This window comes from Spea bombifrons, chromosome 6 (assembly GCF_027358695.1).
Source record: "Spea bombifrons isolate aSpeBom1 chromosome 6, aSpeBom1.2.pri, whole genome shotgun sequence".
Taxonomy (NCBI): Eukaryota; Metazoa; Chordata; class Amphibia; order Anura; family Pelobatidae; genus Spea; species Spea bombifrons.
Window position 1 is genome coordinate 50,280,404 of NC_071092.1, and position 25,629 is coordinate 50,306,032.

Consider the following 25,629-nt stretch of genomic DNA (forward strand, 5'->3'; position numbering starts at 1 on the left):
GTGTATGGTGTGTATAGTTCAGTGCATGGTGTGTATAGTTCTGCGCATGGTGTGTATAGTTCAGTGCATGGTGTGTATAGTTCAGTGCATGGTGTGTATAGTTCTGTGCATGGTGTGTATAGTTCAGTGTATGGTGTGTATAGTTCAGTGTATGGTGTGTATAGTTCTGTGCATGGTGTGTATAGTTCAGTGCATGGTGTGTATAGTTCAGTGTATGGTGTGTATAGTTCAGTGCATGGTGTGTATAGTTCAGTGCATGGTGTGTATAGTTCTGCGCATGGTGTGTATAGTTCAGTGCATGGTGTGTATAGTTCTGTGCATGGTGTGTATAGTTCTGCGCATGGTGTGTATAGTTCAGTGCATGGTGTGTATAGTTCAGTGTATGGTGTGTATAGTTCAGTGTATGGTGTGTATAGTTCAGTGCATGGTGTGTATAGTTCAGTGTATGGTGTGTATAGTTCAGTGCATGGTGTGTATAGTTCTGTGCATGGTGTGTATAGTTCTGCGCATGGTGTGTATAGTTCTGTGCATGGTGTGTATAGTTCTGCGCATGGTGTGTATAGTTCTGTGCATGGTGTGTATAGTTCAGTGTATGGTGTGTATAGTTCTGCGCATGGTGTGTATAGTTCAGTGCATGGTGTGTATAGTTCAGTGCATGGTGTGTATAGTTCAGTGCATGGTGTGTATAGTTCAGTGCATGGTGTGTATAGTTCAGTGCATGGTGTGTATAGTTCAGTGTATGGTGTGTATAGTTCAGTGTATGGTGTGTATAGTTCAGTGCATGGTGTGTATAGTTCTGCGCATGGTGTGTATAGTTCAGTGCATGGTGTGTATAGTTCTGTGCATGGTGTGTATAGTTCTGCGCATGGTGTGTATAGTTCTATGCATGGTGTACAGTTGAGTTCATGGCGTGTGCAGCGCTGAAGAATCTGCCCGCGCTCCATAAATAAATGTAATGTAATGTAATGTGTATAGTTTAGTGCATGGCGTGTATCAGGTGGTGTGTACTATGCTGTACTATTTACCTGAACTCCTTTGGGTCCTTTGATCCCCGGGGCCCCCGACGCTCCCTTTGATCAAAGAGAAATGTAAATGAACAATGGACAATGTCACTTAATTCACCAGGACTAGTTGTGGCACTTTAGGAAAGCATGGTAGGAACTTATCATTATTTATTGTTTTATATATATATATATATAGCGTCATCATATTCCGTGGCGCTGTACATTTTGCAATCAGGACATGACAATTAGTATATAACATAACAATGAGACAGAAGCAGGTGTGGAAGAAGCTTACAACTCACCCTCTCCCCTTCAGGTCCAGGGGGTCCAGGCACCCCAGCTATTCCAATAAAGCCCTAGAAAAGTAATTCAAATAAACAGCCTTCACTGCCAGCTGAGACCCTTACGGCTCCTCCATCACCGACAGCAGAACTTGAGGGCTTCGGTTGGAAACCACAGCAAAAAGGGAGGTGGAAACCACAAACATTCTGCATGAAATAAACGTTGACTGCGTGTCCTGGGGCATCGATTGCATGTTCGGGAGCCTTTACATTATTTCCCCTCATATAAATATAGCAAAATGAACTTAAACTGTATATTTCTATTCGAGACAAAATGTCTGATTTACCCTTAATATTCATACTTTTCCATAAAGCAAGTAGCTTAAGAACTGCTATCTAACTGTAAGCTCTTTGGGACAGGGACTTTACTAAATATGATTGTGCTTATTGTCATCCCCTATATTTTATCGTAATGCACTAAAAGTTGGTAATTGGGTGCTCTATAGTCTTATGAATACCTACCCCAATGCCTTTAGGGCCAGGAAATCCTTCAGGTCCAGCTGAACCCTAACAACAACATGACAACATTTCACTTCATTAATTTATTAAATGAATTAAACTTTATTAAATGTTTCTACACATTCTAATCACCCCTAATATTATTTCTATATATATATATATATGTATATATATATATATATAACGCGCCTCCACGTTCACATAAAATATGACAATAACCACTCCTTGGATAAAAAAATCTGTCAGTCTATTTACCAAAATAAATGTATATTTGTAGATAGATAAAAGTTACAATGGAATAATTTACAGTTTCCAGAAAAGTTTCATGGAAAGTAACCATTTCAAGTATTTTACCAATCGTTCAGAATTTGTTAGTAATAATATTGTTTTTTTGCCTCAACCTATAGCAGCAAATTTTATGGGTACAATATTTACAGCACATTCACTGCACCTGCCTGCCAGGGTAACCAACTGCCCCCGCGTATCCAGACAAGCCAGGAATTCCCTGCAAAACACAGAAAAAAACAACGCCTTGAAACTAAAAATATAGCGAAACAACAGAGATCGCAAGAAAACGAGAGGCCAAAGTAGTAGCTGAATGGAAAAAACAAAACCAGGCGCTGGCAACCAGTCCCGACAAGGAAATAGCTGGACATAAGAGCTTACAATCAGTTTACACCCTGTTGGTAGAGGAGTATTTACGGGATGAGATTTAGCATGTCAACAGGCTATTCCTCAGCTGCATTTACTTGTTTCACATAAAAGTGTAAATCCTCTCCATTTCTCTTGATCCCTCAGTGCAGATTGTATCAGAAACTTGACTGTCAGCCCCAGCAGATGTATTTTTACTTAAAGGGCCCGGATTACGTAAATGTTTTTTGCCTCCAAGTTTTTATATGAATACAGTTAGCGTTGTTCCTTCCGTAGTGAAAAGCCCTCTGATGTGGGTAGATTTTGTCATCACACCGGCTCCTTTTAACCTCCATGTTAATGGTTACCAGAAGTCACCCACCAATTGCAGAAAGAATTAAGCAGATGCAGCTGTTAAGGATGATGGTTCAATCCTGTAAACATGATTTCCGAATGTATTTATTTATTGAACCGTGTTTATTACATCATCTACTTATTATATGACTGCATTTACTGTACATCCCCTTTATTATACTACAAACCAGATATGTGCGAATGGCCCCAATACATTTCCGCCAAATGCTCTATAAATGGGCTTTGTAACCCAATATAACCCCCACCCGGACCCATGGTAGGGAAGTCCTGACTTTAACCCTTGTCATCCTCCTGGCCAGGGTATCGGATTAGGGCTAATGCATACCTGAGCCCTATACTTCCCACGTTTATTCTATTACCTGCACCTCTGCTCATGGAAAGGGGTCAATTATCATCAAATAGTTTTTGAGCAACTTTTTAAGCCTTTTATTCAGTTTCGGGTGAAGACATTTTTATTCCACTCGCAGACACACACGTGCACTCATAAATATTATTGAGTAAGCAGGTTGTTTTACAATCATTAGCATGCAAGGGCACGCAATCCCAGCTAACCCTTAACTCGATTCAGCATCCCAGATATGACTGTAGCCCACATCCCACTTCCAAGGCTGAGAGGTATGGAAAGTGGAGAGCTGCTCGCGTGAAGCCATTTTCTCCATAGACACAAATCTATAGATACCTACAACCCCCTGTCTCTCTCTGTCACCTGACGATTTTCATAACCGTAGATGAAATGTTCTTATGTCTGTCTCTCTCTCTCTCTATATATATATATATACCGTTTACAATGTTTACCTTTTCTCCGGGAGGACCAGGGGGTCCGGGATAACCTTTCGCACCCTGCGGAGGTAAAAGCAAGAACCTTAATATTAACACTTGGAGTATGGCATAGAAGTAAGCTACACACGTCACTGATTTCATCAAAAGTGATTATTTATTGGTCCTCCTGGGGCAGATCCAAATGATTCCTAGAGATCTTTGTGGCCTTGACCCAGATTACTTCATGACATCATAGGTGGCCTGATGAGGGTTACATTGTTCAACTGATGGAGACTGCAGGGGACTGGAGCATCTTGCCCCAATCTTAAAACATTCCCAACTACCAACCTAACTGATGTCAAGGCAGCTCAATTACCCAAACCGCCAACCATATCTTTTAACCATATTCCTCTTCCTTCTATGCTCCTTTTATGTTTAGAGGTCATTAATGGCAACCCTGGCCAATCTATCTACCTACTTGCTCCTGTCCAACCACAATAAGGTCTAGCTCATACCTGTACCCTCCTGTGCTCCTAATGAAGTTCCCTTAGGATTGATGGGACTTTGGGGTGACAACATTTTCCAGGTGTTATCACAAGATCTGGATTGTTATCGGCCACTCCAAGTCGTTTTTGTTCTTGTAACCACTCCAGACTTGCCAGTAAAAAGAATCCCCAACACGAAGCCATCCCCATTTTGTTTAACCCCAGTATTTCTCTCTCCCTTAAGCAGTATTGGCATAGCAACATCTAAACAAGATTATATATGATTTTGTTCTGGAATAGCTTCCAGCCATATATATTCCAGCACCAGGTGAGGTGTCCCATGGTGAATCTGCGTGGCTCATTCATAGTTACCACCAACCTCTTGACTGCTCCTCTGCCCTCTTGGACTAGACAGATCTGATGTAATATATTGTTTTTACTAACGGATATAACAGCACTCTGGAGATGCTTCTGGTTTGGGGTATTATAACCCACCTCTGATTGGTCCAGGATTGTTTTCTAGGCTTGTTTTATACCTTCTTGGTCTTCATAATCATGTTTTCTAGATGATTACACTTTGTACACATGCGCCATAGTCCTCCCATTGGAGGAGCAGCAGCCAATCTCAGTGTTCAGTTAGCATTCATGTCATTGGCTGTCAGTATTCCTACTGATTTCAATAGTGAAGGCTACAGTGCATGTGCAGGAAGTATACTTACGCAAATACTCCCATTACTGGCTGTATCTCATTATCTTTAATTAACTTCTGTTCTTGCAAAATCCACACTAATGTCAATGAGAAGTTTTCCTTTGATCTTGCAAGCGTTCCTTTAATTATGAAATACTTGCCAAATGTCTATGTGTATTTGAGTTCACAATTGTCTCTTAGATTTGTGTTGTGTGTGTTGAATTGCTTACTTGTGAGTATCATTGTAGCCTTTAACAGCAAAAATCTAAATTACAGATGGATCATTGAACTGATCAAAACCTTAACACAAGTTTGCTGAGCAAGGAGCTTAGGCACAGTTGGGGATCCACCGTTTAACCAGAGGTGTATTGTGGCCCAGGCCTAGGGTGGCAGGCCCAGGGGGACAGCAGCCAGTGTGCTGCAAAACAGGGTAACTATCTCCCTGTAGGGCCCCTGTTCAATGGGCCTATTAAAAGGGAGATCATTGATCTCCCCAACCAGCCCACTACGGCTATGGAGGATTTGGCTGGTAAGGCTACCCTGGGTTAGGCCTAGGGCAGTGCCAAAGGTAAATAAGCCACTTACTGTAACAAAAAAACTGGGGTCAAATAGGGAACATATTAAAAGTAAAAATTGTTCTTACCTTTTGGCCTTCAGGACCCCGCTCCCCCATCAAACCCATTGACCCTCGATCCCCCTATGATGCAGAAAATATTAGCATTAAATATTATTATTTTTCGTAAAAAATTCAATTAATATATTTCTAGTGAAAAAAGTTTCTCGAATGATGTATGCACACAAATTAAATCCAATAAAATGTTGCAAGTGCAGAGGTTTTATTGAACTGAACGTCACACATACTAAGGCTTTATTTGTAATATAGTTTACCATTGCCTGCTTGCTTTTGGGTTATGTTTAAAACATAAAAAAACTATTAAAAATCTATTTTTATATATATATATATATATATATATATACACACACTCACTGACTACTTTATAAGGTACACTTTGCTAGTACCAGTTCGGACCCCATTTTGCCTTCATTCTTTGTGGCAGACTTTCTACAAGGTGCTGGAAGCATTCCTCAGAGATTTTGGTCCATATGGACATGATGGCATCACTCAGTTGCTGCAGATTTGTCGGCTGCACATCCACCACATCCCAAAGGTGCTCTATTGGATTGAGATCTGGTGACTGTGGAGGCCATTGGAGTTCAGTGAACTCATTGTCATGTTCAAGAAACCAGTTTGAGATGATGTTAGCCTTGTGACATGGTGCATCATCCTGCTGGAAGTCCCCATCAGAAGATGGGTGCACTCTGGTCACAAAGGGATGTACATGGTCAGCAACAATACTCAGGTAGGCTATCACATTTAAACAATGCTCAATTGGTAGGGGCCCAAAGTGTGCCAAGAAAATGTCCCCCGCACCATTACACCACCACCACCAGCCTGAACCGTTGATACAAGGCAGGATGGATCCATGCTTTCATGTTGTTTACTCCAAAGTCTGACCCGGGCTTGTGAATGTTGCAGCTGTAATTGAGACTCATCAGACCCGGCAACGTTCTTCCAGTCTCCTATTCTTAGCTGACAGGAGTGGCACCCGGTGTGCTGCTGTAGCCCATGTGCTTCAAGGTTCAACTTGTTGTGCGTTCAGAGATGGTATTCTGCATTTCTTGGTTGTAACAAGTGGTTATTTGAGTTACTGTTGCCTTTCTGCCATCTCGAACCAGTCTCTGACATCAACAAGGCATTTCTGTTACACAACTGCCACTCACTGGATATTTTCTCTTTTTTAGACTATTCTCTGTAAACCCTAGAGATGGTTGCGTGTGAAAATCCCAGTACATCAGTAGTTTCTGAAAAACTCAGAGCACCCCGTCTGGCACCAACAACCAACATGCCATGTTCAAAGTCACTTAAATCCCCTTTCTTCCCCATTCTGATGCCCGGTTTGAACTTCAGCAAGTTGTCTTGACCGCGTCTACATGCCTAAATGCATTGAGTTTCTGCCATGTGATTGGCTGATTAGCTATTTGTGTTGACAAGCAATTGAACAGGTGTACCTAATTAAGTGGCCAGTGAGTGTATATATGCATGTGTGTGTGTTTACAAGTCCACTCAACATGTGACAATGTTATAGAGAAACCTGCCACAAATGTGACTTTCCAAGAGCTGGTATCAATACCTTTTGTCCAGGTGCTGCCTGACCAGGTGAGGATCCTGGATCTCCTTTTGGACCCTTTTAAAGACATTAAAAGTAAATAAGGAAATGAGATTATTGGCCTGTTAATTGGTTTTATAATAAATGACTCAATTATACAGCGCAGAGTGTAAAGAAGCTTATTATTAATGCCAGATAATAAAATTAACAAAGAAAAATGGACCAAGAAATCCTCTTTCCCCTTGATGCCACATGTGTCCATGTTCCTGATTCTAATGGAACTGATGTCCAGAGGCCACTGTCTCCTGGAGGGGGAAAGGTACGGTGTTCTGACATTATGACCATGAAAGACCCACAGACAACCAAGCAATATGTTCAGAGCAGAAACACCATCAACTTTAGCATCACCAGATACTCTGCCTAATTTCCTCATCTTACCTCCTCCAACTTTTGTCATGACGTCCTTCATGTTATTGGTCCTTTCCCCTTAAATATACTGCTTATTCCTCCCCTCATAACAACCACAGGGCAACCCATAGCTCCCCCTTCCTTTTGTCATCACCCCAGATCACCTCACATGCACTCTGCTTTCTTAAAACATTTGCTACTAATACCAGATGAAGGCAGCCCATCCATCCAGATTCTGATCACACATCTTATCCTTCTTCCTCCTTCTCCTTCTATGTTCATTCTATGTTCTGGGGTCTCCCTATCCTTACTTGCCCCTGTCCTCACAAATTTTAAAAGACCTCCTCATCCCGAGCAACATTGCCTACCTCACAGGTAGTGAAGCCCCACTACCCCCTTCTCCTGCCCCTTCTGGTAGGCACACTCTCTGCAAAACAAACTCATTGCTGTTCATGACCTCTTTATTTCTTACTCTTCAGCCTCATCCCTAGCACTGAAACCGACTTCTTTCCTCTGATATTTCTCCTGCTGCTCTTTGTATCTGTGGCCGACACGCCGGCCAAAGGCCGGGCCCTGCAGACTGGGAGGGGATGTTGGTTGCTTCTCTCTCCCTGCTTCACCTTTCCATTTGCCACTAATAACATCTTCCTTTGAGGTTCACTCTGTCTCCTGCAACACTTTATTGAGACAGGCCTCACAAAAATGTAACGAACAAGCTCCTCACCACTTAAACCACTGGTCACCTGTCCCTGCTCATCCTCTTGGACCTCTCTACAGCCTTTGACACTGCTGTCCAGCCTCTTCTCCTGCAAACCCTTCTAACATGTGGCATCCATGGCATTGAATTTCCCTGGCTTCCTTTAACGTCTCCTTCTCTGCCCTTATTCCTCTCCCCTACCTCTCTGTTGGGGCCTCATCTCTATCAGCATAGTTCTACTTCTATGCTGACAGCAATTTACCTTTTCTCTATCTCCAAATACTCTTCTAACCACCCTTCCCGTGGCCAGCGTCTCTTCAACTTTTATAATGTTTCCCAATCCTGTCTCCAGGATGTTACCTGCGCGGTACCTATTCTCTGGAATTTCTTGCAGCATTCTGTCTCTCCCCTGCTTATTCTAACTTTAAACACTCACTAAAAGCCCATCTGTTCAGAGAAGCTGATAATCTATTTCCTAATACCATGAAGAAACGATCTGTCCTCTCCACCTTCAAGATCTCTGTCCACTAACTTCTCCACATCACGCTCTCTACAGTGAGATCAACCAAGCCAAGCAGCCTTGTTTCTTAATCTTATTGTCAAATTGTATGTTGTCAGTTTTAATGTTTTGTTATTTTTGTTCTATTTCTCTCAGGTTACAGTAGAGGCTCTCCTACTCTGCTACCCCCTCCTTAAATAACATTCCATTCACGGGAAGGTTGAAAGCCTCTGCCCACAGTACACGGAGCAGGAAAGAAACACAAAAGGAATCTGTATCAGTTCCACATGTTTCTGAAATAGACACCATTCTAGAAGGACTATAGCTGGATAGAATCCAAAGTTATCATGTTGGGTCTATTCAAAGACATCTAGAGGAGGATTTGAAATGTATTCCAGATTCCCCGCTTCCTGTTGTCTGTTCCACACTCTGTAATCACAGTCGTCCCTGCAAAGTCCAAAGACTACTCTCTCAGGTTGGGTGTATAATCATTGATTTTATCTCTATTTTCTTTCAAAAACATCACATAATAGTGTACTCAGTGATAATAGTAAATAAATGCAAACATACGCATTATTTTGTTTAATGGTAAATTTGAATGGTGATTCTCCTGGGATTCATAGGTTCCTGGAGCACAAACTTAAAACCCTAACCCTGGTTTATCACAATAGACATTTCTAACTGCAATACAAATGTTTGTGTAAAAATAAGAAGAAGGAATAGCTTTTTGTCACTTTTTGTTTTTTTAAGTGGTCCGTTTCAAAACACATTCTTTTGAAATAGATGAAACACTCAATAATTTTATTTAAGGAGCGGGGTCACAGAGTTTGAGACAAAGCAAGCAGATTACATAAATCTGTCCGTAATAGCGGGCATATTATGAGGGACCTATGGAACTATAGGTACGGAATCAGAAAGCAAGACACCTTGTAGTAGAGGAGTTACATATTGAGACATTCTGTACATTTGTGTCTCCGGACAGGAGTTGGCAGTAGTTCAGGGCCTTTAGGCAGCTTTTTCTAGTAAATTATTATATTCTTATATGAGTGACGCAGTAAAAAAGCTACTAATTTATTGCAGCCAGGGATATCATTTGTATCATTGTATCTTATTCCTGCTATATTTTGGACAATGACTGTGTTAAAGTAAGGCAGGTGGAAGCATTTACTATTATTTCTTTAGAATGACTTTAACAGAAACATCTGTTTTCACTTATAATGGATATTCTTAAATTCCTGTTTCTTGTTTTTCATCTATGTGCACTTAAAAACCCTTTGTGTAGCTGAACCTCTTTTTCCCGGATGTTTGACACATGCTGTGGTAAGGATTGTAAACACATGTGGATCGCTAACCCCCAGCACAGAGACAACGCGCTTCTCTTCAAAGCATTGCCCTGAACACATGTCAGACAGAACCACAATACAGTAACAGTACAGAGATCCCGCGTGTTCCCTTTTGCTTTCCTGGGCAGGTGGCATTCTGCTGTTAACCAGGAGAGGGAGCTCTAGGTGGCCCTCATACGATGAGCCCAATGGGTCAGGTAATGTCTTAATATGCGTGTTCAGAGCCCATTCTGTTTTCAGGTACTTCCCTGTAGCAGTTACTGTATCAGTTACTTATCATTTTATCACCTTGTTTTAAATAAATCAAATTATTGAATGCTACCTACCTTGGGACCAGGTGGACCAGGTGAACCAGGGATCCCGTGAGGTCCAATCTCTCCCTAAAAGTAAGGAATGGATTTTGATAAAACTGTAGTATTTTTCATTCAAGAAAAAGGTACTTCCTAATAAAACAAATGATTTTTTTCTTTTTATGTGAATGCCCCTTTTAATTAGGAGAACCATGTAACAAAGAATGTCCATTACAGTCCCTAATTCAGATGTCACATGTTCCTGTGCCTGCACCAGGGCCACATCATATCCCTGATTAAAATAAAAGCAGTGCTCCCTTTGGAACCTACCTGCGCCTGGGTAGAAGGGGGAGGCAAGTAACTGCCATCAGTAAATTAGTGACAGTTGGGGAACCCTTAGGCTGCCTGAACTGGACTGGGTATATACAGATTATCATCATCAGGACAACAACAAGGGGTACCATCTGTGCCCCTCACGGATTGCAAAATGAGTTTTATGGTCCAAGGGTGTTGGTCCTAGTTTAGTGTCTAATCCTGGAACCCCTGTGTCTCCGAAGAAGAAGTCTCTGAGGTCCCAAAGACTCATGGCTCTGGGTACACACTTCTGTGGCATTTCGATAAGCATCGGCTGCACCTTAAAAATTTCCTGCAGTGATCTCTGCAGGTGAGGGCTAGTATCTTTTGGTCTGTGGGGAACATGCAGCTAAGTGACCATCCACCACCCCAACCCCACATGAATTTACCTACACACCCACCAATGCTTAAAAAATCACGCACACCAGACCTTTAACTCATCTGCTGCCTGGTTTCTCTTCTGCTCGCGCATATTGTGAGCTTCTGCACTGCTACTATGGGGTTACGTAACTGCATTATGTGACTCCACTGGCCTCCCGCGGGCTAGTCCAGTGCCAAGGGTAATACCAGACAACCCTGGTTGTAGAAATTGCTGTGGCTCAGAAGGCAATTGCCCCCAAGCAATCACTGGCACTTCATCAGGGCATTACACCTTATTGGGGCATTGGGCGAGCTTCCTCCCCGGGACCTCCGTCGCCCAGAGGTGACAGTTCTCTGCAATGGCTGGTACAGATATTTCCATTAAGGCTTCCTGCTTTGCTATCTGTGTGGTGCCAGCTACTAGAGTATGACATCATATCCCAGAGCTCTGTATCAGGTTTAGTATATACACTTAACTCACATGTGAAATAGCAGCAGCTTTTTCATTAGGTATATCCTTCTCTTATAAACTCTAATATTCATTCTTTGTTGGTCAAGAGGCATTAGAGTGAACCTTTAATAGCTCTGTATGTTCAGCAGATGCACAAGAGGTGTTCAGCAAACAGACAGTTATTAAAAGTGTTCAGGGATTACCGCGATTGAAAAAATGTTGCGTTTGAGAGACATCAGTTCTGGACACCTCTATGATGGCCCAGGGTTAATAAGTGCCGTCTGTAGTAGCTATTGTTTGATTTCTGTTTGTCTCAGTATATGTGTGATTATTGTTGTGCTTTTTGTTCCCTCATGTACTGCCCTGTTCATATTCCACATACCCTGCCCACAGACTTTATCCCTGTATAGCCTGGACACCATCAACCACACCGGAGCACCCCTTTCATGGAGTTAACCCACAGGTGGTGTAGTACAGACCAGGGGTGGTTCGGTACACTGGGATCGCCGTCGCCCCCTCGGCATCACCTCGAGAATGACGGCTAAAGTTATTCGGACATTGCAGGGCTCTGTGGCCTAAGTGTGGCGCCGGACTGTCTGGGCTGGGCAAAAGATGTGGACATGATTTTCGGTTTGTTTCTCACCTAACCTATATATAAGCCTGTGTGTTTCCCAAATAAAGAGTTCCTGTTCAACCTCAATACGAGTCTCGTCTTGTTATTGAGGTAAGCCTCGGCGCTGCCCTTATCAGGGCGGTAGAGCTCTGTATTGCTATACTTCTGTATACTACAGTGCCGCCGAGGTTCCTGAAGAGCTGTGTCCTCTGCTATGATCACTTATTGTCCTTTTCAGGACAAAAGCCCCACTGTGTAGCTCAGCTTCGGCTAGCCACGGTGATAAAGCAGCCCCTTCTCTTTGCACGCTGGTTCTGTCTGGCGCTGAAGGGGTTAATCGCTGGTGTCCCAGTGGCCATGGGGAGGAGGAAGCAACGTTTGGCGGGTGTACCCAGTCGGGGTACAGGTCGTTCCCGTCACATTCTCCATTTGGAGGATGAAGGCATTTAGAGATTCATGACAGAGCTCAGAAGGAGCCTGTGAGAAGACCTATGAGGTTGGACCTGTATTAGATGACACACCAAGGGACAAATTAGTCTTTACGGTGTTACAGATCTCAAGCTTCAAAAAGATTTCTCACAAAAACTAACCTCACACTACAAAAGGCCGTGGAGAAATGTCAATGAGCTGAAGCCACCAAAACGCAAAAGTCTGCAAGCACAGATCAGACTATTCATGCGCTGGAAAGCAAAACTACATTAAAAAAGCAGACATTAAAGTCAACAAGAATCAATATTCTAAAGATGCGCAGCAGGGTACATGCTTTAACGCAGTAGGGTTCGTATTCCAAAGAGTCACACAGCTTTGGGTGCATTTTTGTACACCTGCAATAAAAAGAACCACTTTGCAAAATGCTGCTCATTACAAAATAGAGAGCAGACACCAGGGCAGCAGTAAAGACTTTATTTGTAGGAGCAATAAAAAAAGACGAAAGTCTGACCATGACAAACAACAAAGGTCAGCATGATGCTCTGTGGTGGCACTCCGATCTTCTCCAAATTGATCCCTGGAGGAGAGGTGAATGTGTTACCAGCAAGATCCCTGGCAATGTGCACATGACACAAACACAACATTGGCTGTTTATGTTGGATCCACATGTTTATATTGTCGCACAATTGCATCCTTAGCCAGGTGATAACTAGAACTTTGGATAAAAATATTGTCAGGCTCCGGGTCCTGCTTCTGAGCGGCGTGGGGCAGCATCCTCCGGACTGTGCAGTTGCAGAACATGTAGCTTGCGTGTCACGTTCAGTGGAGTGAAGGTATTGAAGCTGACGAGGGTGTCTTATCTCCCAATGATGCTTCCTTATTGCTGGGAAGAAGGGGGCAGAATCTTTCAGGCCCTTCACAGTAAATCTGAGAGGTTGGCACACTTATGCTAATAGAAGGAGCCGCTAATCTACAGCCCTGTAGAACCCCCTACTGACTGCAGTCTGTGCTTGTATGTTGCCAAGCAGTGGTGTCTTAGCGTGGTCCCTTGTGTTCCTTGCTACAGTTCACTGGCCTCAATTCACCTCGGGCTTCTGACCCTTGGCTTGCTCTCTGGATTGCCCGGTCTCTCTCCTGTCCCACTACCTTGGCTTGTAAACCCGTATAAGAATCTTTGCTACCTACCTTGAATCTCTGGAATACCAGCCTCTGGGTGACTTTACTTCCCCACTAAACACTCACAGCCCAGCCGTTGCAAATATTAAGTTTAATCCAGACAAAATCCAATTCAAATTGTCTGAAGTTTGATATATGGGATATGTGATCACTCCAAAAGTAACGCAGCCAGATAAAGAAGAAGTCCAAGTTGTTGGCAAAATGCATAATCCATAAAATAGAAAAGTGCCCACCAATATATCCCTGGGAAGGCTCACACTACTGAGGCAACTGCTCTGTAAGCATGTAATTTGGTAGTGGGGCTCGCAGCACACAGTAGACTCTGTGATCCAACAAAACATGTGGTGCTTCAGGCTGGTGCATCCAAATCTGTCTTGATGCATGTTTGGCACAAGAAGATCACCCAATCCCATATGCATCATAGGCAATGACTGCTGCAGAGTAGGACTATGCACAGATTGAGAATGAACTGGTGGCCAAAGTATATGCCACATAGAAGTTCCATCAGCTCCTGTACCTGATGTCGAAGAATATGTGATAAAATTGCCAAACATAATGTTAGATATTATTTTGATGAATGATGTTATTTATAGTAACAGTCCAGTAAGTCCAGTAAGTGAAAGCAATAGATATGAGACCACTAATCAACATAAGGTTTCAGGGGATGCTCCTACAACTTCAAAAATCTGACCTTAACATTGTATACAACAAGTGAGTAAAATGCTCATTTTCAACCCCTTGTCCAGGGCTACAGTGGGCCCATCAAGGCAAAAACAGGACATGCGCTCTAAAGAGAGGATCACCTTTACTTTATCTGCATCCACAACAATTGGAGTAGAGTTGTTCCCTTACTTGCAGGCCTCCATAGAAGATGACATAAGTGACTTGAAAAAGTTTTCTTCACTTATTGGTCACCAAGGGAAAAAAAACAATTCACACCTAGCCTGCAGCCATTCCGGCAATTAAAGCACATGCTGTGAATGGAAGATGGACTTTTGCTGTTGTTTGAGAAAATTGTGGTGACCCATGAAAGGAATACAGAAGACTAAGACGACCGTCTAGCATAGCATCCCTACTAAAGTTATCAGTGACTATGTGCGTGTGATGAAACCGGGACATTTGCAAAATGTGGTGTAAAGTTCACTTATCCTAGTCCAGGTTACTACTAATGAAATGACTTAATAGAGAGGACTCTAAGGGTGATTACATTTATGCTGCAAAAGTCATGGGAAAGAGCTGGAGATCCCAGCATAAGCACTCTTAGAGCTACGCGAAACATCAATTACAGGTATATAATTAATGGTATATCACACAGCACAGCTGTTAATGGGTCGGACATTGAGATCCAAACTATCTGCTGTTGCTGCTGCCTTAAAATCCCAGATTCCAAGATGTTCCCATCAGCAATTGACACGAATAGAGCTCAGACAGAAGCCGTATTTTGGAAGTACTATTAAGTCCCCACCAGCATCCCAACAAGGTGATGCAGGACATCTATGCTATCTGCAACGGTGAGAACCAGTTGGCTTATAATGAGGGTTTGGGTTAGGGTTGGCTTGGGGTGAACTTGATGTCGAAGAATATGTGATAAAATTGCCAAACATAATGTTAGATATTATTTTGATGAATGATGTTATTTATAGTAACAGTCCAGTAAGAAGGCTCCCATGCCACTGACACAGCCAACATCATTAGGGGTTTAATTATGTGCTCTTTTGCCTGGTGCTAGAGAATTAAACAAAAAACAAAAACTGTCTGCGCTTCTTACCCTAATAAAGTTGGCAACAAATATATAAACATAATATAAATGAGAGGTTTTGGTTATATGAATTGGCCAAAGCATAATTAAGCTCACCCGCCACGTCAAGGCACACTCTCAATAGGGTGAGAACCTACTCTCACCTCCTACATAGTGGACACACAAAGCAGTTTATACGGCTACCAAAACTTATTAATGTGTTGGGGGAGGTGCTAGAGAATTAAATAAAGAATGTGGACCCAGCCATAAGGAGGCAGCGGTTGCCGGTACGGTAGTTCCTAGTAAACCAGCGTTTGCTTTACAAAATGAAAGAAAATCTATGAAGAGCAGGCTTTTTTGAAGTTAAATTGTTATATTTTGCCACATTGAAAATGCGTTGATTACTTACCCTTGGACCTCTTTTCCCCGGCAGGCCTGGTAATCCTGGTGGTCCTTGTGGGCCCTTAATAGAAAGAAATACAGAAATATATTATTCTTAAAACGTTTTGTGCCATAGTCTGTAACTATCTATCTTACTGTGTTACTAACACTTTAAATAAGCATTGGAATTTCGGAAAGACATTAAAAACCTTATGGAGTAACATGGCTGAAGTTGTGGCTGGATTTAAGCACTTAAAAAAGTCTTACTTTTTTTTTCTTTTTGTCAATTTTTTAAAACTGGTTTTCTATACTTGTATGAATTAAGTGAAACTTACTGCTGCAGATCTCAATTGGATTTATGAGAACATTAAAATGACAATTTGAGAAGCAATGTATAAAATTAAATATTACAATAATACAATATTTAAAACAGATGTAAAGAACACAATAAATGGAAAAGACACCAACATCGTCACTGCAGCTAACCCGGCTCCTGACAGACCAAATGCCAAGTCCCTGCCTCTACCAAGCTCTTAATGTTTTGTCTCAGATAAAGTAATATATTTTTTTTCTTTTTTCTTTATATAGCGCCCACTTTATGCAACACTTCAAAGAGTTTGACAAAGCTTGAAATGACAGACAAAGATGAACCAATACATTAGGTAAAGAGGGCCCAGTTTGAAAGCTTACACTCTAGAGGGAGTGGGGTGTAGAACGGTCTAGGGAAATATGAGCTCTATTTGTGGCAGAAAAGTTCTAGCTACAAAGATGGTACAATTTTTCTTGAATATTAAGAGAAAGCAAAAGCTGGGGTTCCAGGGGTACGGGGCACGTTGGGGCAGAAGAAGAGATGACAAGGGAGAAGGAAAGCTGTGTCCCATGGGAAGAAGATCAATTAGTGGAGTATTTTCCAACAAGGGCATAAATGTAAGGGGGGGCAGTACCACGGACAGCTATGTATGTTAATATAAGGATTTTGAATTGTATTATTGAGGTAATAGGGAGCCAGTGGATGGCTTCAAAATTGTGGAGATGAATACTATGTAAGCCTAGCAGCATTACTGCTCAGGCTTACATTACAATCAGGGTTTTTGTGGCTTCTTGGGTGAGGAAGGGGTGGAATGCGACTGATCTTTGAGGGGCACCAACCAGTGGCATTTTCTGGCCTAGACAGACTAGGCCCCGGTCTAGTATGCTCAGCTTCCAACTTTGTGGAAACAGTTTGGGGTAACTCTTTTCTATTCCATCATGACTGGGTCTGGAGCACAAAGCAAGCTCCATAAAGACATAGTTAAAGGAGTTTGGTTTGGGTTGAACTGGAACGGAGGTTCCAAGCCGGGCCTTCTCATCAAGCATCAGTGCATGACCTCACAAATGCTCGACTGGATGAATGGGAAAAAAATTTCCATAGAAACTCCCCAAAATATTGTGGAAATCCTTCCCAGAAGAGCGGGAGCCATTATCGCTGCAAAGGGGGGGGGGGACCAACTTCATTATAATGTCTCTGTTTGTGTAATAGTCAGGTGCCAAAATACTTTTGACCATATAGTGTATATATACAGTTGTGTGAAAAAGAAAGTACACCTTCTTTAAATTCTATGGTTTTACATATCAGGACATATTAACAATCATATGTTCCTTTGTAGGTCTAAAAATTAGGTAAATGCAACCTCAGATGAACAAAAACACATGACATATTACACCGTGTTATGATTCATTCAACAACAATAAAGCCAAAATAGAGAATTGACCCTACTTTTCCAAAAGGTAGGCAGGGAGAGGGGATGTGCAGCTCTCGGGATTTTAACAACATCTCTTTGCTAAAGCAGTTTGTCAATCCAGCATGTATTGAAAAAAACATTGAAACTATTATAGAATAAATTAATTTCACTGATCTTACTGTCACTTCTTTAAGCCATTGCTGGTTGTCTGGAAGGGTAATGGTTACTTACTGGAAGCCCTGGGTCTCCTTTTTCTCCTTTTAGCTGCTCAATTTCGAACAATGCATTGATCTCCTCATAATCATAATCATAATTGTCATAAGCGTTCTCAAAATTATAATCATCGTCTTCCCCAAAGAGCTCGTCTTGATCCAGCAGATTGTAGTCACTGGGATCCCGGTATAACGTCCTGTTGTAGATTTGCCTTATAACTGATATGTCTTTCCTGCTGCTGCTCTTTCCCTTGATCCATTTGTCCAGTGATATTTCCGCTGGCATGGCATCATTCATTGATGAATTACTATGTATCCCTGTCATGTCTGGGATGCTTTCAGCCATACGGCTTTGGTACTTTGGTTTATGTACATTCTTAATTTGGGGAGATTTATTGCCATCAGACTCCTGAACATGGTGCGGTGACATTGCTTCGCCAAAAGTAACATTCGCTGATAGACTTTCTGCTTTATGAGATGATACTGGCCCTTCAGACTGCAGGCTGGGTTTATTAGTGGGATTTTTCACAAATTTATGTAGTGCAGATTGGCCCAGCGTGGCTTCTGGTCTATGTCCCATGGACCTGTACGTGTCTGCGTGGCGACAATGCTGTTTTATATACTGACAGTAATTTTCTTCTGCTTCTGCCGATGGGATAATCTCTAACTGACAAATCGCCCCCTCAAACTGAACAGAGCGACGGTTCATCCTCCCTACGGAAATCAGGCCACCAGCCCCGAGCGTCTGATTATCAAAGACAATCGTTTTACTGAAGTACGTCTTCCCGCACTCCGCAACCAAGGAGACAGACTGCTTTCCGACACCAATAGCAAAGTCATGCCATCTTCCATCCTGGACGCTGTAATTAAAGAACACTGACTGCTTCCCTCCTGTGAACACAACTACTTTTCTTGGTAGTAACTGCACGCCAAAATAAAGATGGCTTTTGTTCCTGATGCTGAAAAGAAAAGCATTGTTTTCCCTGTCTGAACGGAGACTTATTAACACTAAAAAAGGCTGCTTCGGAGCTAAGGAAAAATTGTCGATTGAAAATTCAAAATTGGAATTTCTTGTTAACACGAGTCCTGGTTCCTTCAGGTCAAGACCTTGAGCTTTTGGAAGAAACGGCCAAGCATTAGCATTCAAAACGGAAACAAATGCAGAATTCTTGTGGTCTACCACAATCTTCTGAAGAATATCTAGACCTAGAATGGAAAAGGTGATGGATTAGTTCACACTCTTTGGCTTCAAATATGTTTCAAACTTCAAATAAGAAAGAATAAATGAAAAGGCTAACCTTAACCTTCTCCAAAACTCACAGCAAAGCTTTCACTGCACATTTAAGTGACATTTAAAAAAACCTCAGATAATCCAGAATAAATAATCTGCACACATTCCAGAACCTCCGACACTATGACATGAAAATACCTGGTACTGTATTTTTCTCCTTCCAGCAAACTTTTTTTTTACAAAAATATGGAAGAGGCTTGAGAATTTTTGTGGCTATCATTATGAGGTAAAACCTAGAGTCACTTGAGTCTTCAGAGATCCATTCTTCAGGCATAAAGTGTCTGTGGTCTTGAAGGCTCAGATGTCTCCACATCTTCCACTGATTGTTTTGGAACCTTAGAAAAGCCACAGTCATAGAAACATAGCATTTGACATCAGATAAGACCCATTTGGTCCATCTGGTCTGCCCATTTTTTCTGATGTAAGACTCTTAAGTCTTAATTACTCCTTGATCTTGTCTTAAATTCAGGATAGGTCATGCTACAGTACTCATCCCATTTCTGTCATGCACCCTGCAGGGTAATAGCTTAAACCCTTGAAAATCTTGTGCAAATCATAAGAAACATGGTCCTACTTATCATTAAAATAAAACATTAAATGGGAAATAGAAAAAACATCTAGAAAAAATTAAACGGGTACAGAATATCCTTGGTCATGTTTGGCGTTTGCTATTTAGCAATAAGTTAAGAGACATTTACAGAAAGGTTGAGACTGTGTTAACCCTGAAAATGATAAAGATCCATAAATCCAGCAAAACATCAACATTTAACAAAGAGTAAAGATGTAAAGAGGTAAAAAAAAAGTACATTTCTGCAGATCCCAGTAAAACCACCCAGCAAAATGAACACTACCAATGTGCAGGAGCTGTATACTACATACAGTCCCTAGTGGGGATCACAGGATGGTTGGGGAGAGCCTCTGAGTGCCCGTCGCTTCTCCAGGGAGCTGTCAAATTGATCTCATCTCCCATGTGGCCACATTGTGATGCTCTGAAGCATTGCAAGGTGTCTTTTCAGGTAAGGTACGTGGGCAGTCCTGACTCCACTACCAGTTTGGTCACTTGAAAAAAACGCAGCACTTATGAGCAACTAAACCGCAATCTCCGTGAAGCTCCCCCAACTATGTCAAAACCTTTCAGATCATTATTATTATAAAGAGTAATAAATAGTCTTACCTCGTGTCTCTGCAGCACCAAAAGCTGTGCATATTGCAATTAAACAGATAAATGTTATCCTAAAAAATACAAAGGAGATAAGAATTAGATTTGATTGAACAAGCAAAAAAATCTGAAGAACAAGTATAAAAAACAAGTGCTGGCAGACTTAGTCATGGGATGCAAATACAGTTTAGGGATTCACATCCCTAACTTTAAACAAAGCAACCTCAGCAACTTCATCATTTTGCAAGTTTCACAAGTCAGGTACCTCAAGCTGAATGGAGCTGTAAAAAATGCAGCAGCTGACCTTCCAATACAAGAAATAAATGTACAGAACATCAGGAAACAGTATCTTGTCCTAATTCTAAATTGAAAATGTAAAAACAACTCCAAGGCCAACCACTGTATTTTCTGTCGTCTGCACCTTTGTCGGGTAAATCTATCCACACTTAACCAGCCTTAGCCAGCTGGGAACCCTCTGGGTTTGACCTGGAATCTCTGGGTCAGTTTCTTCTTTTGCGAGATCTTAAACAGAGCCACTGGATCCTTCACACCCTCCGTCAAACGTGCCACCACAACTTCCATCTTGGAAAAGTCTGTCAAACTGCCTCCCCATCTCTCATCTTATCTACAAGCTTCTTGGATGACTTGCATACATCCAAATTATTAACGTTCTAAATTCCAACTCTTTATTTGGCCCTCTCCAGTCTGAATTTCCACTCTTGACACTCTACTGAGACCACTCTTACTAAAGTGAACAATAACTTATTCACTGTTAAATCCAAGGACCACCACTCTTTGCTAATCTTTCTGGATATATTCAGTGATTAGGGTTAGGCAAGTATGATGTCTTATGCTGATGTCATAGTTTGTATAGTGGTTTGGAGGGGGGAGCTGGTGGTGGCGCTGCCCCTCATTTAGTATGTACATGTGTCCAGCAGTATTCTTTATATTACCTGTGCCTCTCTTGCTCTGAAATCTGCCATTATTATTATAATGTTGGGATAGAAGACTGCACGGCTCCCAGGTCTAGGGCAGAAAAGAACGTTACTTTCATTTCAGCAGAGTCTGAGCTCCCAGTAAGTCAGGGGCACTGGGATATTTCAGGCCTATCGCCCATCATGATGGTTGGAAGCACAATGGTCAGAGTTACACGAAGAACTTAGAGAAATGACAAAAAATAATGTGTGTGTATGAGCGAAATGAAAACGTCAAAGGGTTTGCCATTCCACACACTCAAAGAGTTCAGTACACAGAATGTAAAATAAAGTGTTTTTGGTTTCGCTATCACTGAACTCTATGACACATGGAAAAAGAAAATGAATGATATTTGGCCTTTAACCTCGCAATCCCCTGAGTAATCTCCCTCCACATGCCTAACATTCCTTTCCTTTCGGATGGGAGCGTTTTTTGGCTGGGAACAGAGATCCTGCCACCTGTGAAAAATGTCCTAAACGTTTTATTGCAGGTAAACCCTGCCCGTTGCACCTGATTTCCCCGCCCACTGCGTAGGATAACCCAGCCCCCTGCGCGGTTTATGTCTCCAGGCCATTCTTAGAATTGTGGTCTTTTGACATTTTGGTTTAAAGGCCAGATTCCTGATAATTATCCAGCTCTGTCTTTTTAAGTATAATAAAAACAGTACATGTTTTCAATCCGTAGAGAGGTTTTCCTCATAAAAATGAAATATTCCAATTTTATGTACACGGGAGAAGTTATCGACAAAAATAATATTAGGAAAACAGCAAAAAGAAACTGAATTGATATCATCCTGTTTTTTGAGGATAACACTGTAAGTGATAAATAGGAAGGCACCCTTATCCCATCCACAAACATAAAAACTGCGAGTATTTTATGAATGGTAGTAAAACGAATGACTGTAATTCCCAAGCAGCTGCCCCAACAGGTGTTTTTCAACTTTACAAAGAAAAAAATGGATGGGGGTATTTTTAAAGGTTGTGTTTGTAGTAGTTAAAGGGGAAGCAACCTGCTACTAAGCCAAAAATCCAGAGGAATGTGTCCCCGCAAAACATTTCGGTATCACAAGTGTGAGAAACAGGATTTCATTAAGAAATAATACACCGGGGGGGGCAGTAGATATGACATATCTGTTTTTTAGTAGACTTGTGCATTCATATTCGGGTGAACATGAAAACGTGCAATAACTAATCTCCCCGGTCCCGTCCCCTTTCTAGCCTACCTTGTCTATGCAGCAATGCAGTGGCTAACGGGAGCGGGAATCCATAGGATCACGCAAGGAGGTAAAGGGCCGTGCGAGCGACTCTATTGGTTGCCTACACGGACTTCCTTTGGCATCAACCAATTGGACCTTTTACGGACCTTTAGAATCCTGGCGCCAAAGCTGCTGTGTACCGCGTTAACCCCATATTAACCCCTTCTAAAAATAAAAGAAACAAAGAAACAAAACGGACACAAAGAATGTACACAAATATTCGCCCAAACCGAACACAGGAACGGGCGAATATTCGTGGAATCTGAAGATTTTTTTCCCCTCAAAGACGAACACGAAGAGTTAGCCATCACCCAAGTCTAGTTTTTAGTAACAAATAGTACCCGGGGGGGGGCAGTAGATATGACCTATCTGGATTGGGATTAATGAGGTATTTTCAGAGGAAGGACAAGTTACTAGCGGGGCCCCTTAGGGGTTGGTACCGGGGCTCATTTTTTAAAATATCTTTATTAGCGATATTACAAAAAGTCTTAACGGTGCGGTCTGTCTTTTTGCAGATGACACAAAAGTCTGCAGCAGGGCAGCCATTTCTAAGACAACACATCAAATGGCTAGTGATTTAAGTAATGAAATGGCCTCCCAGCAGAAGTGGTAGAGGGTAATACAGTGAGGGTATTAAACATGCATGGGATAGGCATACGGCTCCTGAATCTAAGACAAGACAAGACCAACGAGTGATTAAGGTTTGAGTCTTTACAGCAGGAGAGATGAATGACTAGGCGGGCCAACAGGGCCAATCTGCCGGAAGGTTCTATGTTTCTGTGAATATGAGTTGGGTGAAAGTTCCGCGCAAGCATCATATACATTGCTTATAGTTTATATTAAGGAAATAACTTAATTTGCCCGATACTGAGAGCAATGAGTCTTTTATCTATCCAGTGTCTCTTAATCATTTTTAAGCAGATGGAACAGATCCTAGTTTAATCTCTGATCTTAAAAACTAATAAAAGGCACATAATGATTTAATCATCATCTGTTGCTACTTCCAGGTTTTTTTCTACGCATGCGCCTACATCCTGACCGATCCAGGAAAAGTCAGTTTCTTGCCAGGAGTTCTGGCTACGGCAGCCTCATCGGGTGAGTGACATGTTTAATCTGCAAACTGTCATGCAGCCCAAATACTTGAGAATATTCCAACCTGGTATTTGATTTTATCAGATTAATGTTTGCTTGGCTCAGATTTCCCAATGAGCTTTGCTTAGCTGACTGTGACGAGGGCTCCAGTACTGACCATTAAAAAGGTCTCTTCATCCATCCGTTAATGGCAGACCTGGATTTTGTGGCAGGTGAATAGGCGACAGAGTAGGTTGGCCTCGTAATCCTGTTAGTATTTAGTAAAGCTGCGTTCTGTAGGACATCAGCGTCTTTAAGGCAGGGTATGTTTGAGAAGCTCCTGGTGGTGAATCTATGCTAGGGAATAACTTTCTGCTTCCACAGATATATCCTCCAAATATCTGTTTTCTTGCGGTAAAAAAAGTCTGCCTGTTATCCCTCTCAGGAAAATGCTGAGTTGGCATATTTAACGATGATGTCCATTTGCAGTGAAGAGAGAGAGATACAACCACAAAGGCTGTAATAGTAATAATTCTCGGTTGTTGCCATTCAGTTACAATGTATCAAATATCCAACAATTGTTTTATTATGTTTAGGGCCCTACAGCCACCATAATGATGGTCAGCTCATCCAGGACAAAGTCACAACAGGTAATGTGCTTTGGCCCCATATCTTTTTGGAACCTAGCAATGCCCCTGGCCATGGTCCTGGGGCTCAAACGCAGGCAATGTTTTGAATAAGCACCAGGTTCTGATACAGGTAAAGGGACTAAAGCAGCTTAGTATAAAACGTTTGAAGAGTGGCCCTATTACCATAGCAACCAAAGGACGGTCCCTGTTTTTTAAGCAATTCCATTGGTTGCTAAGGAGCAGAATAGACTCAATAGGCCAAATTTGTCAAATTTGGTATCTCTATGATCATTTTTCAGACTTTGCATCTGAATCGCTCCTTACAAGTAATGGGCATAATTTCTATATCTACTTCAGTTCTGTAACCAGGCAAATCCAACATAAAAAGGGATAAGGAATCTAAACACATCGTGAAACCCGACTCCGCACAGACGTAGAGGATCTGCTGAAACAACGCTACAGACTTGGCCCCTCTTACAAGTCCGTACAGATATGTCAGGGATCCCAGAGAGCACATCACTGTAACAGAGAATCATGCAGCCCTTTAAATAGATCCATTCTGGCACTGGGGCATTACGTGACAGATGCACTCCTTGGGGTTAGTGTGGAACAGACACCCAGGCACATTCTCCCCTCTATAAATAGCCCTGGGCTCATCTGGTGCTGGTCCTGCTGGCTCCCGTTTTTTGCCATTTAATCCTCTGCTATTTTCAAAGACATACTTTACAGACAAGTCCAGCCCTAAGGGATATTGAGCAGCATTTACTCTGTCAGGTCCGGGCTGTATTTACAGCACACGCTCTACCAACAAATGAATCTACTGCCACGCGCTTCCAATATTTGTCTCCTTTAACCCTTAAATCCCCATTACAGCTGATGTTTCCTATACAGTCAATGTTATTGAATGACAGACTCCAAAGAGCAGGCAATCTATCGTAGTCATAGCAGCGGAAAGTAATGCAACCTGTTTTCAGAATGAAAGTCATGGTGGTCACACAGTCACAATGGTCTAGGGGCTCTGCTCTGTACAAGTGCCACAGTGCCTGCTAAGTGCTTGTTTCAGGCTCCTGTTTGGCTTTAACCTTGGCAATGGCAGATCTTTCCTATGTAATCGATTCCCCTGCTTTAAGATTAGGAAGCAGCAAAGCAAATAGCCCAGAGCAGCAGAGTGAGGAGCCTGTGGCAGCAAAGCAAGGAGCCCAGGGCAAGCTGCTGGTTACCGGGTTCTTACCTGTTTGCTGGGGGAGAGATGTTTCCACTCCTGGTCCTTTGGGCCCCTAAATGCATTTGTCTGCATTTGTCCGCACAGCGAAGCTCTGTCCGAAATCAGAGGTTCAGGTGCTGTCCATGTAACCCCAGAGCCTGAGCATTACTTCCTGGGCTACCAGCTACAGTCCAACTCCAGGGCAGGCAGGGAACTGGGCTGCATTGCAGGCAGGGGCTGAGCGAGGGCTCCTGAGCAGCTGGGATGCAAGTGCTGAGAGGGGAGACAAAACCCTGCCTTTTGGTGTTAGATTTCAGTCTGTCGGATGACATCAGCAGCTGCTGAGGAAGGATAAGGCACAGTGTGTGCAGATGGGTTTGGGATGTGCATATCTACCAATAGTCCCTCTCTGTGTCCCGGGCCCCTTATCCTCTTGCCATGAGCCCGTTTTCTCCCCTGATGCC

At 42.3% G+C, this 25,629-nt stretch overlaps 1 protein-coding gene and 1 long non-coding RNA gene across 2 annotated transcripts in view; both read right to left on the reverse strand.

The window, feature by feature from the left end:
• COL24A1 (collagen type XXIV alpha 1 chain) overlaps positions 1 to 18,097 on the reverse strand; it is a 64,195-nt gene extending 46,098 nt beyond the window's left edge. Inside the window, exons 1-10 of the mRNA XM_053469165.1 lie at positions 17,601 to 18,097; positions 15,677 to 15,730; positions 10,183 to 10,236; positions 6,934 to 6,987; positions 5,385 to 5,438; positions 3,605 to 3,649; positions 2,256 to 2,309; positions 1,808 to 1,852; positions 1,307 to 1,360; positions 1,026 to 1,070 (exon numbers count right to left, since the gene is read on the reverse strand). Coding sequence (XP_053325140.1) covers positions 1,026 to 1,070; positions 1,307 to 1,360; positions 1,808 to 1,852; positions 2,256 to 2,309; positions 3,605 to 3,649; positions 5,385 to 5,438; positions 6,934 to 6,987; positions 10,183 to 10,236; positions 15,677 to 15,730; positions 17,601 to 18,011 — 870 coding nt within the window. The 5' untranslated portion in view covers positions 18,012 to 18,097. The remainder of the gene's footprint in view (positions 1 to 1,025; positions 1,071 to 1,306; positions 1,361 to 1,807; positions 1,853 to 2,255; positions 2,310 to 3,604; positions 3,650 to 5,384; positions 5,439 to 6,933; positions 6,988 to 10,182; positions 10,237 to 15,676; positions 15,731 to 17,600) is intronic.
• A 621-nt stretch (positions 18,098 to 18,718) lies between these two features.
• On the reverse strand, positions 18,719 to 25,411 carry LOC128500130 (uncharacterized). The gene is made up of 4 exons (XR_008354894.1): positions 25,193 to 25,411; positions 20,985 to 21,057; positions 20,047 to 20,105; positions 18,719 to 18,787 (listed from the first exon to the last, which is right to left on the reverse strand). It is a non-coding gene; the product is annotated as an uncharacterized LOC128500130 (long non-coding RNA).
• Positions 25,412 to 25,629: the final 218 nt, after the last annotated feature.